Source organism: Macrobrachium nipponense, chromosome 35 (genome assembly GCF_015104395.2).
Source record: "Macrobrachium nipponense isolate FS-2020 chromosome 35, ASM1510439v2, whole genome shotgun sequence".
Classification (NCBI taxonomy): domain Eukaryota; kingdom Metazoa; phylum Arthropoda; class Malacostraca; order Decapoda; family Palaemonidae; genus Macrobrachium; species Macrobrachium nipponense.
The window spans coordinates 56,295,478-56,309,444 of record NC_061096.1 but is presented as its reverse complement, the minus strand read 5'-3'; the positions used below and the strand labels follow the sequence as shown (position 1 = coordinate 56,309,444).

General features: G+C 43.0%; 1 protein-coding gene across 1 annotated transcript in view; it reads left to right on the top strand.

Annotated features, from left to right (window-relative positions):
- The window catches only part of LOC135208361 (protein fantom-like), a gene marked incomplete in the record, with an annotated part of 187,683 nt that overhangs the window by 79,206 nt on the left and 94,510 nt on the right, over nt 1-13,967 (top strand). Inside the window, 1 exon segment of the mRNA XM_064240462.1 lies at nt 5,673-5,786. Coding sequence (XP_064096532.1) covers nt 5,673-5,786 — 114 coding nt within the window.

Sequence of the window (13,967 nt, the reverse complement as noted above, 5' to 3'; positions counted from 1 at the left end):
CTCTAACAGGAACCAGTAATGAAACAAAAAAACATACAGATAGAAGTAACAAGATGCAGCAAAGTAGGGCTCAAGAAGAAGTCAGTAATATGCAGGAAAAAACTAAGATAGTAAAGAATCAGGAAACAAGTGCAAATGAATTAGATAATATTCTATCAAATTCATTTGAGGTGTTAATGCATATAGAAGCACAAGAAGATACTATCACAGAGGTGGAAGGAGGAAGTTGTGATGTACCGAAAATTAAAGAAAAAAAAAAGACCTTTAGAGAGAACACCACCAAAAACAAAGAAACCAACCATAATTAGAGAAACATCGGTCAAACCAAAAACCAAAGATATGAAGAAAGAACAAAAACAAAATGAGAACATACCTTTATCTCCTAAAATAATAATAAAACCTATGGATGTAGAGATCCAAAACACCAAAGAAGTGGAGAAGAACCATACCATGGATGATGGTGACTATGTCAAGGGTGATGAGTTACTCCATCACCAATAATCGGTACAACAAGAACAAATAAAGCAGTAGATGTACATGACAACACATGTTGCTGCAATGATTGCTTTATTTAATTGTGCAATGATAACAAAAATATAACAAAAGATTGCTTAACAAACATTATAAGAAATTTTATGAAATATAGAAAGAAAGAGGCCACCAATTTAAACACCCATGAAAAAGGATGTAGTATGTGCATTGAGCACTTAAAATATTATAAAGATAAACAACTGAATGTGGTAAATAAAATTTTAGAAAAAATTCAAGTCAATAGTTATATTATACAATGGAACGTAAATGGTCTACAGACCAGATTACACCTGGGAGAAGTACAAAGGTTATTAAAGGAATATGAACCAATGATATTATGCTTACAACATGTCAATAATACAATACCAACAATAGGTAAATATACCTTAATAACAACATCACAAGAAGAAGAAGGAAATTTAGGTACAGCCATATATGTACATAACAAGGTGTGTTATGACAAAGTACCTGTAAATATTGCTGACCTCCAGATATCAGGTATTAAAATTCGAATTAAGAACTATAATTATATCATTTATAATTTATACAACCAACCGAATAAAAATTACGATATTGATAAACTTGGAGAATTACTTAAAAATGCCAAAGAACCTATATTAATAGTAGGGGATTTTATTGCTCACAACCGAATATGGGATTGTAACTGTTCAAACTCAAATAGAGCAGGAAGTAAAGTAGAAGAACTTAATGATTCAAATAACGTGTTGTATAAATGATGATGAAGTTAGCACATATTATCAAAAAAACAAAAATGGAACATTTTCCTCCGTAGGCTTAACTCTATGTTCAACAAGAATAGTTGACAACTTGGATTGAAACACAATTGATGACTTGTACACCAGTGATCATTTCCCAATATTAATTTCCTTTTTACAAAATAATCCAGCAAAACATGCTCCTCACTATAACATTTATAAAGCAAATTGGGAGCAATATGAAATGCATACTAGAAGTATTCCATCATTTGAATATCTAAAAGACCTTAATGAAACTAACAAGTTTCTTGTTAATTTCATCAAAAATGCTGCTGATAGACCAATACCAAACTCAAAGCCCCATCCAACAAAGCACAAAGTTCCATGGTGGGTCCGATGAGCTAACAGAATTAATAAATACACTCCAATAGGGAGACGATTGGATAATTTGAATAGAAAGTTCAGTAAAATAAATAAAACATTACCAATATTAGAAAGTACTTTACAAAAAAGGTCTATATTGTTGCTAGAAATTGAAGCATTAAAGCCTCTATACAACAAAATATCTGCATAATTTCGAAAGGAAGTAATTCAAGGAAGAATAATTTCATGGAGGATATGTATCAGATCTCTCTAATAACTCCCCATACAAAAAATATTGGGAAAAATTCAGGAAAATAAATGGTACCCATGTGAAACCACCCAGAAATTCCATATTAAAAGACGGAAAAGAATACTTGATCCAAAAGAAATAAGTAATATAATAGGAGAAAACTCAGCTAATGTAAGTAGTGATAGAAATTTAGATGACCACTTCCGCACAAAGAAAAATAATATAGAACTAATAACAATAAATTTCGAAACAATAGAAGACATATTATAATAGAAAATTTAATATGGAAGAGTTCGAATATGCTCTCACTAACAGCAATAAATCTGCTCCTGGAGGTGACAATATTTGTTTTGCACCTCTAGCGAAGACATACTTGTTGCAATTTTATAATCATTTATGGCTTACAAATTTATTTCCTGATGAATGGCATAAAGCAATAATAATTCTTATCCCCAAACCTGGAAAAGATCCAAGTAATGCAAATAACTACAGACCAATTTCTCTAACAAGTTGCTTATGCAAGTTACTAGAAAAAATGGTAAATGCTCGATTAACATGGTACATTCGAGAAAATAAAGTCTTGACTCCCACTCAATTCGGGTCACAGTGCAACAGATCTATGTTAGATTCTCTCTCTAACCTCGAAGACCATATACGAAGAGGATTTGAGCGAAAACAAATAACAGTAGCAGTCTTTTTTTGACATCAAAAAGGCTTATGATACCACCTGAAGGTACCCATATTAAAAACTTTACAAAATAACAACATCCGTGGACATTTATCTAGGTTCATCCAAAACTTTTTAACAAATCATAGTTTTCAAGTGAGAATTGATGATGTATTGTCGAGAACATTTTCCACTTGAAAATAGTGTTCCACAGGGAAGTGTCCTTAGTGGCACACTGTTTACCCTAGCAATTAATGATATTAATAAAAATCTACCTACTGGAATTAAAAGCAACCTATACATGGATGATTTTGCCATATACGTATTATTCAGCCTCTCGTATTAAACATGCAGAACGCATCATTAATAAGAGTATAATACAAATAAATGAATGGACCTCATCTGTAGGATTTAAATTATCCATAAATAAGACTCAAGCAGTAGTGTTTTATAAAGATAAAAGGTGGATGAATGGTGAAGTAATGGATTTAAAAATCGGACATCATAGATACCAATTAGGACAAACTGCAAAATTTTGGGTTTAGTGTTTGATACTCACTTAAACTGGAAACCCCACATAACATACTTGAAATCAAAATGTAAATAAGCATTAAATCTAATTAGAAAATTATCAAACACTACTTGGGGAGCCGATAGACAAACCCTTACATTACTGTATAAAGCAACAGTTCTGTCTTATCATTGATTATGGTAGCGAAATATATGGCTCGGCGTCAGATGCAGCACTGAAAACGTTGGACCCAGTTCACTAAGAGGGCCTTAGAATATGTTTAGGAGCCTTTAAATCATCACCGACATCTTCTCTACAGGTCGAATGTGGTGAACTACCTCTCTCTCTCTCCATAGAGAGCTTGTAACAATGAAGAGTGCTCTGAGAATTAGGACAAGCGATACTCCAACAAAAAAATTATTTGAACTCGAAGATATATTTATAAACAATCATCCACCCCCTTTTCCAATTAGAGCTAGAAGATTGATTGAGTCACTAAATGTGAATATACAAATTCCTCCAGTAGTAAAATTACCTCCGCCTTGGACAATGAATAAAATGAAAACTTGCATACAATTAAAATATTTATCAAAAAAATACTTATACTATACGCCATCACACCATAGACAATATACAATAGAGCATATAAACCGAAAAGGTCCACATTATGCAATATACACAGATGGATCTAAATCGGAACATGGAGTGGGATATGCTGTAGTGTCCTAGGACAAATCATATCAATTCTCTCTACCCAATACAGCTTCAATATTCACAGCGGAGCTTTGCGCAATTGCCTCGGCCATAAAAATAATTAAAGAAACATCACTAAATAATTTTGTGATTTTTAGTGACTCAAGAAGTGCCATAGAAGCCATCCAGAGTTATACGTAAACCAAAAAATAATATTGTACAACAAATTAAATTATCACTTCATAAATTAGATATTATTGGGAAACATGTAGAAATATGTTGGGTCCCTGCCCATGTAGGGATCAAGGGAAATGAAGAGGCTGACAAAGCAGCCAAAGAAGCAAATCAAATGACAAGATCAAGTGTGAATCTCCCTATGAGTGATTATGTAACATACATAAAGATGGGTATTATAAGGAAATGGCAACATATTTCGAATGAAGAGTCAGAAAATAAAAATTAAAGCAAATAAAATCTGAAGTTGGAAAGTGGAGTTCATCATATAAGAGAGAGAGACATGAGCAAGTAATTCCGACACGTCTCAGTATAGGCCATACCCGTCTGACACATGGACACTTAATGAGCAGCCCACGTAGTTCAGCTCCTGAGTGCGCAGAGTGCAGGGAGGTTATAACTGTCAAACGTGTTATGCGAATGCCCAAAGTACAACCAGCAACGACTGTCGACACTTGGAAACAGATCTATGAAAGAAATCTTGTCAGAATCCTCTGCATTTTCAGTCATGCCTATTTTTATGTTCTTAAAGAAGTGTAATTTAGTTGATCAAATATAAACCTAAGTAAAATTTAAAAATACAAAAATTATTAGACTTATGAATTTTAAAAACAAAACTTTTAAATGTTACTTAACTTATTCTGATTTTATATTTTATGAAAGTATGGATACATGAGTAAATGTATTTATAGTGTGCATGTGTTCCCATGTGAATGTGTGCCTTTGAGCAGTTTTTAATTTAATTTTCACTCGTTTGATTTTAATCTAATCCTTCGGGCCAGCCCTATGAGAGTGAAAGTCAGCTCAGTGGTCTGGTTAAACTACTTTAATAATAATAATAACATAGACTTCAGCAGGGATAATGGAAACAAAGTACAAAAGATATTGCAGGTTCAGTAGGTAAATCAGCTACAGCAGGCTAACAGCAATAACTACTAACAATGATCTCTCAAGGAGAGATTAATTCAATTGTTATGAATGATAGAGAACCATGGTGATAAGTTTCTGTTTCTTAATGCCAGCAATTATGACTCAGACCATCAATGGCTGGCCTCTTGTTTGTCAATTTTTCATAGATTTTATTTTAACTAAAATCTTTCACATTTCACAATTGATCCCTAATCCATTTCTCCTTCAAGAGAAACCAGATATTTTGAAAAGCAGCATCAGTATGCAGTTAATGCATCTTGCTGTCAAACTTCACAGGTCCTAGGTCCTTTATTCCTCACTCTGTTGAACTGAGGATGTAGTGTAATTGGAACTTCAAAAGTTCAAGCAAAGATGAAACGTGTCAATACCTATTACAATTCTCCTAGTATTTGAATAATTTACGTTACATTTTTACTGTTTATTTATTATTTTTTTCTTTCTAATAAACTGATCTGTTCTTTTTGTTATTTCATGTGCCCTTCTGTTACTTCCTTCAAACGAACACCATATTCATCGGAAGCTTGCATTTCATGTCAGTGGTCCCTGTGGTCCTGTTCCATATTAATAGGATTTATGTTATAAATAATAATAATATGGAGAACCAGGAAGCAGTACGCAATTAAGAAAAATTGTTTTTACACATTTTTTGTTAGAAAAAACATAAATGCAGTGAGGTAGTATCTTGCATAAATCGAACATTGTTAAATCAGTAAAATATTACAGTATCTTAAAATGTGTGTTATTCGTTATGCTCTGTACCATTCTTATTTTTTGCAGGCAAAGAATTCAATTATTTACATTGAAGTTTGCAGTCTGACTATTTTTACCGGATCATCAGTCATGCAAGACCCTTTAGTAGAGTTCCTGTTTGTTGATTACCATGGATTTCTGACCTTCCTCCAGAACAACTGGAAATCCACAGTCTTTGCCAAAGCCACCTTCAGGATGCCGTCTCTGCATTTCAGTTTTGGCCAAGGTAATGCCATTTTTTTTAATAATGTTTATTGTTCAGCCCCAGAGCCAATGTTCTGTTAAATCTTCATTGTTTGATCTACTTTTGCCTACTTACACCAAAATGCCATTTAATGAAAATGTCATGATTGAAATAAAAGTATTTTATTCTACTATATTACTTTGAGCTGCTCTTTGCAGAATTTAATGTTGATGAAAGGTTGTATCCTCACGGAGGAAAGCCCTGGAAGAACTGATGAGAAACAGAGGTCTTATTCAAGTTTTACTGTAACATCAGAGCCTCCAGAGGAATTGCAAGACACTCAAGATTGTGTCAAGATTTAGGGTTTGTGTTTTGTTTCCAGGTTTCTTTAAACAGGCATGTTTAATTATTGTTTTTACTCAGTCCTCATTTTGTCGTTAGTTTGGCATGGTGAGCTTCTTACAAAAGCCAAACTCGGTTAAGTACGGTATATCTTAGTTTAACCACACCACTGAGCTGATTAACAGCTCTCCTAGGGCTGGTCTGAATGATTAGATATTTTTTGTCGTGGCTAGGAACCAATTGGTACTTAACAACCAGGACCTACAGCTTACTGTGGGATCTGAACCACATTGTATTGAAAAATAAATTTCTAATCACCAGAAATAAATTAATCTGATTCTAAATTGGCAGAGCAGGGAGGTGAACTCAGACTACCAAATCGGTAGGCGAGCACCTAACCTAAGTACTCGTCCAACGAGGCACTTGCCAGACTATGTAATCCAAATATTCCTGGGAAAATTTATAATTACTGTGCCCATGTGCTAGTCATCAGCATTTTTTGCACTCAGATATCTCAAACTGTCCATTCAGATTTGCATTTGGGTTCTATACCTTAACCAGTAGAAGCAAGCTTTTATCAAATATTATGTATCCATAAAAAATAATTGCATCAGGATTTTGAGTTTGTTTTAAATTACTGTTCATCTTATTCAGTAGTTTTAAATTATTCATCATTATTCACTAGTTCTAATATATCTGATGAATTTAGTCTTCAAATATAAGCTTATTAATGCTGTATGGTTGCTTCAAGTTTCAAAAGTATTGCTAATTTGTTCCGATACGTTATACAAAACCCTCGGTCCTTTACAATAGGAAGTAGCTAGCGGCAGCTGGAACGGTCCGTAAGCTTCTAACAAGGGGATGAGAAACGGTAGTAACTGCTTGTCCGACAGTCGCGCGCCTAGAGGTGAAGAATCACTTTTTGCTTTCGGCCGGACCTTTTCCGTGTTGGTGGAGGACGTGTTGTTTGTCATCGCTCTCTGCCCGCTTCATCGTCATATGCTTTGCTTATAGTGTTTTCCACTACTGGTTTGTTTGGTTTGAAAATGAAATTGTAACGTACTCTGTTTTCATTTTCATTAATTAAATAAATTATGGGTCTAGAACATGGAGCTATCGCCATAGATGCAGTGGTTTCCGCCCTTTTGTTTTCCTGAAGTTGATCCTCATGAAATAGTTCTCGGTGCCGAGGGCTGGAGCGCGCTCGTGCCGAGTCTTGTTTATTTCTGGGTGAAATTGTGAAATATTTTGCCCTGTGCGCTCGGGGCCGAGGGCAAGGAGAATGTTCGCGAAACGAGCCCTTAATTTGTATGAAAGTGAATGCAACAAGAGCAGTATTCTTTTTCATTTTTATATATTATTTGATTATGGATCAAGTTTTCCGCTCTTACCCGGGAATTGATCCTTCCCGTTATATTGTGTGAAAGTGAATCGCAAGTGCCAGTATTCTGTTTCACTTTATATTTTATTTCATTGCATCAATAGTATTCATATTGGATTGGTTCCCGCTCATACCGGGAATTAATAAACTTTATTATTGCGCTCGGTGCAGAGGGCACGTTTGCTCTCGCGCCATAATGTTATTGGTGTAGGTGCAGTGGATGCTGTGCGGGGGCGGGGGAAGCGAAGGCATGCCAAGAAGTCGTCGGAAGTTCTCCCGCGACTCCCTTGGTAACCGATTCTTCATCTTTTTTCCTGGCCCCCCCCCCTCATCCCCCGCTCAGCTCCCACGAATGGCACCTTCCCCTTCGGGGAGATCCTTCTCCTCGCCCGAACTGTCGAGCGGGAGGAGGGCTCTCAGTGCCCCGACGTACAATTGTTTTCGGGGTCTCCCGTTTGTTCGGGGTGGGGCTAGCCCCCCCGCATGCGAGGGTACCCCTCCACTAATCACTCTTTTGTTGCTTCCGCAGAACGAGTAACCTGGGACAGGTGTGGGCGTCCTTGGGTCTGCAGGGCGTGCCTAGTGTCCAGGGGTTGTTTCAGCGTCTGGCGGGGGCGGGGGCGGTCACCCATGGAGCGGTGACCACCACAACACTACCCCAGGGTACGCCGCCCCTCCTCACCTTGTGATACCCCGCATGTGATGACGGTGACGCCGACAGCCGCCATTCAAGGGCCGATCGCTGCCGTACCGAGGAGGGGTGGTGCCGCTCCACCTGGGTTCTTTGTGCTGCCGACCTCAGACTTCCGCTGCCCAAAGCTCCCCTGGACATGCACTGGTACCCAGGATGTCGATGGCTGAAGCTAAGCCTCCTGGGTTACCTGACTTGCCTGCCGTACCAGCCGTACCTGCCGCTACCGCTGTTCTTGCCGCTGGCCCAGCCACTCCTGCTGTTCCTGCTCCTACCCACATCGTTCCTGTCCAAGGTGCTGCTGCCCAGACTCAGGTCCTTCCGGACAGGTGCAGCTGGGCCAATGTTGCTTCGGCAATTGCCCCGGCTCCGTCCTGGATGGAGGATCTGACGTCTGTCCTGCGGGAGCTGACGAAGAAGAAGAGGAAGGTGTCGTCGTCGTCTTCTTCGTCGTCTGCTGCCGCCTCTTCCCCTTCGACTTCTAAGGCTACCAAGCCGAAGAAGAAGAAGGCTGCCTCCCCCCCCTAAGAAGGTTCCTTCGGGAACTTCTAAGGGCCCGTCCCACTCCGGTGGGACGGGGGTCCTTCTGCTGGTCCTCCTGCTCCTTCGGGAACAGGGCCCGTCTCCCCTTCCGCAAGGAAGAAGAAGACGGGGACCAGAGGGGTACCGGCTACCACCGGGGTACTTCCTCGCCTGGTGTTAGTGGCGCTGCTGCTACCCCAGGTTCCGGCTCGGTCTCTCGTTCGCGAGAGGTTCTGAGTATACGTCTCCCGCGGGAGACCGTGCAGCCAAAAGTTCTGGGCTCCAGAGTTCGCTCGGCGCCAAGACGCAGCACGGAGCAGAAGGCTGGTGAGAGCTGCTCAGGTGACTCTCGCCAGGCCAGCGGCCTCTCTTGCACGACCAGCTGGTAACCCGGGTTTTCCCCCTAAGAAGGCTCCTTCGGGAACTTTTAAGGGCTCGTCCCACTCCCGTGGGACGGGGGGGTTCTTCTGCCGGTCCTCCTGCTCTTTCGGGAACAGTGCGCCCGTCTCCCCTTCCTCAAGGAAGAAGAAGACGGGGACCAGAGGGGTACCGGCTAGCCAAAGTTTTGGCGCCAGAGTTCGCTCGGCGCCAGGACCGCAGTACGGAGCAGAAAGCTGGTGAGAGTCGCTCAGGTGACTCTCGCCAGGCCAGCGGCCGCTCTCGCAGCGACCAGCTGGTAACCCTGGTAGACGTGACTGTCTCTGACCAGCCACGGGCTGAGGCTGGGAAGAGGTCCCCCCCTCCCGATCGTTGGCGCCAGCCTCGGCTGGTACCAGCGGTATGACGCGCGCAAGGGCACGCACCGGTCTCACCGCGACATTGGTCTCTGCAGGTCTCCTGACCGCCGCTCCCACAGGGGACCCGGGCGGATAGGGGGTACCAGCGGCAGCTCCTCTGTACACGAGATCGGGGCCGCTGTTCTCGGTCCAGCCGTTTTTCCCTGGGAAACGCTCGACTAGGCCTGCAAGTTGGCGATTCGCCTGCAGCCCTCCAAGCCGCTGGTTCTGCCAGCGAGTGAAAGAGGGAGCGTCATGTCTTCCTCTCCCGTGCCTGGACGCCGCAAGTACCAGGTACGATCTTCGGACCGACCAGGACGTACGCGCAAGTGGCAGGAGGAATACGAGAGGGGTCTATCGCAGTTCCCCCATCCTTAAGGGGGAGGTTCTCGGAATATGCTCTTGTTGTTCGAGGGGCTTGACAGTCCTACTCTGCAAGATGCTGTGAACTTCGAGATCCAGAGGAATTGTACTGAGGTTATTGCGCTGATTCGTCAGCACAACGACCTCGGGGAAACATCGCCGCTCCCACCAGCAGAGCCCGCGTCACGGCTCAAGTCGTTCTGAAGCCCGAAGAAGGGAACCCAGACTGATGGTGGGCTTGCCGCAATCAGAGCTTCTCGACTCGGTTCTGGACCAGGTAGAGCCTCTGTCTCCGGACAAGATGGCTCGCTCAGGTCTGGCCGGTCGAACAAGCTAATTCCACCTCCTCTACTGCGACAGTGACGTTTCTACAGAGTATTGCAGCGCTCACCCCCCCTCCCTCGGTCCTCCTGAGAGGTTTCGACCTCGATGAGGACTGGAATCATCAGAGGACGATATCAGCTCCCTCCTGTCAGGTGTCGATCAGCCCCCACCTAGACGACGTTGACAGTGGCGGCAGATCCTTACCTACAGTGCGAGTTCGTAAACCCTCTCGGGGGGAGGGGGAGGGAAACGTTTTCTGACAATATGTTTTTCCAGACTGAGAGGCCATCACCGCAAGGCGATGGCTGCTCCTACTCTTCTCCAACTGCTAGTTCCGCTGGGAAGACGAGCCAGTATCCAATTCCTCCCCATTCCCTCTCTCCCTACGGCTACGAGGGAAAGGGGAGGGATCCTACAGAGATTTCTCTTTAGGTTCCCACGTTTTGGGACTGTGCTAACCGGGGGGACCTTCGGGTCCTACCTGACAATAAGCCCCGGTCGTTGAGGAAGGATTCTGCCCCATCCTCGAGAGGACCACCAGACAATAATCGTTTGGCGAATTCGGTGGGGGTTTCGCAGAGTGCTTAGAATTCTGCGGAATTTCTAGCACTCTCAGAGTGTTCAAGTTTTTTTACGATCTCCGAAACACTTAGGCGAGACCACGGTCCAAAGTGAGCGAGACGAGAATCCCCGATAATTGTTACCACGATAATCGGGAACCTCGCCTAATGCTCGAATTCCTGGAATTTCTAGCATTTGGAAGAAGACTGCTGCTGAAAGAAGAGTATCTCACAGTAGGCGACCAACCTGGAATAGAGAAGAACGGACTGGGAACATCCAGTTTGGCTTGAACTTTTCGTCTTCGGTATTCTGTTCACCGTTTGAAGCTTTACTTTGGGAAAGACTTCTCCTTCACTCTCTTGACTAGAGAACGAAGGTGGTTGATCTCCAATCCTTCTTCTCATTCCTCGAGGGGAAAAGAATTTAGATGGAGGTCGTTGTACAGGAACCTACAAATATACTACGTTTATTACCCTCGTGACATGATTCTGTTAAGCAGTTCAATTGTCCGGTTGTAGGCGCATACCGTAGTTAACTCTACGGATTGTGACCGAGACGACTAGTATCCTAATTGAACTGCAACTCGGGCTGCCTGCAACCTCCCAGGAGTTGCCAGTTTCGATTTTAGATACTTATGGTATTGTCACGACAACACCAACTCAGCTTTTGTATTTACCAAAATCCGTTTCGTTAAATTTAAAATAATTGCTTGAGCATCTCTTTTTATTTATGCTCAATGGTTCTAGCCGAGCGCATTTCCTTCGTGGACTGGATTACCTGGCAACTCAGGATGACGAGTCAGCGAGAGCTACTGCGTATTTGAACTGCCCAAGGCAGCTCAGTTGCAGCGGCTGGGCTCCAAGATGCACGGTCTGTTATGTCTCTCTCCCCTGCATTGATGACTACCAAACCGTACTCTGCCCAACAATCACAGACTTAGGGATTCTCGCATACATAAATGACCATCTACTGCCGTGATACTCGATTTCATCGCCTTCGACATTGCGAGAATTTTCAACAGAGATATCTCTTGGACTCTTCCATCTTTCTGTTTACCGCACGGTAAACAGAAGTTTGTACTAGTCTCCCGCTGCATCGCACTGCGATAATGCGAATGATTTTGCAGATATCTGAGTTTGTCTTCAAAATATCTCGTATTCTTAGGGGTGCAATTATTCATTGTTCACCTCGAATTAACAGATGTATCGGAAGACATCGCCTACTCCGACCTGCCAGCTCTACTTCCAAATGTTCAGCCCATGAGAAGCAGTTCTTCAGGAAGTACTCCCCTGTGTTTTCATTACTGAAAAGGTGCCCTGCTTTCATTGCAACTACGACTCCTCACCGGACAGCAGTGAAATAGTGGTTAGTGTTTTCAGTCATTTGTAAGACACGGAGGTTCAGAATCTTGAGAATCCTTCTCTCGATTATCGCCTGTGAAGACGTAGGTTGCATTCAATGTCTACCTTCGTCTTCAAAGGCACATAGTGTTGTTTCTCCTTAGCTGAGATTCAACTACTATGAGAATGTCTTGCCTTCAGGGACCTCGGTCTGTAGAAGGCAATTGACTTTCGCCTGTTGGGCACGTGCCCTTAAGAGAATACTAATCACCTCACCGTCTGGCATTGGTGACAAACAAATACACTATTGTTGGTTTGGTCTCTCGGCATAACCCTTTGGGAAAGGCGAAGGTCGTGGACTTACTCGGATGCTTGGACAACTTGCCTTACTACCGAACCAGTCAGTCGGCAGCGTCAGAGCGCCCGAGTCAGTTACGAACTATGCTGTGGACTTAGTTCGGTGGTTCCCGATCAATCATTACTTCGTCCTAATAGCTTGTCCCAGTACCCATACCATCGACACCCACCATCGTAGTGGCGGTGTCCTATCCACTACCGAGAAGAACGCTGCATGGGGATAGGAGGATGTTGAGACACTTCGCTGCAGACGGATAGATCAGTATGGGTACTGAACATCACCGAAATCGAGAAGAGGGATAGGTCATACGACTATTCCCTTCTTTTCCTCTGAGGGAACTGCATGACTTTTCCTGCGAAGTCAAGCATCCAGGGATGGGGATCCCTGACGATCGGTTCGAGTTCTTCATAATCCCCTCCCTAATGGACTTCACAGCCTTCAATGCGAATGGAGATGCTGCTTTGTCCGCTAGAACTTCTCCTTGGCACAGGTACTGAAGGCAGGGGTCTGGTCCAACCAGACCACATGACCTCCTACCTTCGGGATATTGCCACAGGTCCTTGGATCTTTTTCCTTGGGACCGTGGTGGCTGCTCAACACGTTGTGTAGCAAACCCAGACCTTCGCAGGCTGAACAGCATCGAGTCCTGGTGTCACTGTAAGAATGGAGAGTGAATTAGAGTGTGACTGGCTCCTCTTCCCATCTTTTCTCCCCCTCTACCTGTGGGTAGAGGGATACGGTTCGACACCCTACTCAACAGAGCCCATCCTATCCTTTTCACTAGGTATAGGAGCAATTATCCACCACTTCCCCCAACAAGGGGGGGGGGGGGGGGGAAGTGGAAGCCAACAAGAGACAAACCCATAACTTTATGTTGCCGTCTTGCAAACAGGAACAAGTTCTTGCTTGCTGGTACGAAGAGATACGCTTGCCTCTCTCTTAGTACTCGGTCCCAGAGGTCTGACCATTGATCCTGCGGTGCACACCCCGATCAATCGGACAGAGGCTTGGATCCCTCCCTCACTCTTACGACCAGGGAGGCATTCCAAGGTTGGACAAACACCAGTCTGTTCATCAAAAGACCTCGGATTCCTCCCACCAAGAAATGAGTCTTCCTATTGTTAAAGGACGAGGGTTTGTATAACGTATCGGAACAAATGACAATTTGTCGAAAATTGCATTTTTCCTAACTATACAAACCTGAGGTCCTTTACATATAGTCCCACCTCATGCCACCACCTCACTCTGCGTTTTTTTGCATGGGCCTAAAGCAAAAAGTGATTCTTCACCTCTCAGGCGCGCACACTGTCTGACAAGCAGTTCAACTACCGTTCTCCCTTGTTCGAAGCTTATGACCGTTCCAGCTGCCGCTAGCTACTTCCTATTGTTTAAGGACCTCAGTTTGTATAGTTAGGAAAAATGCAATTTTCGACAAATTGTCCTTTTAGTAATTTGTTGCCTTTTCTGCAAATATTTACAT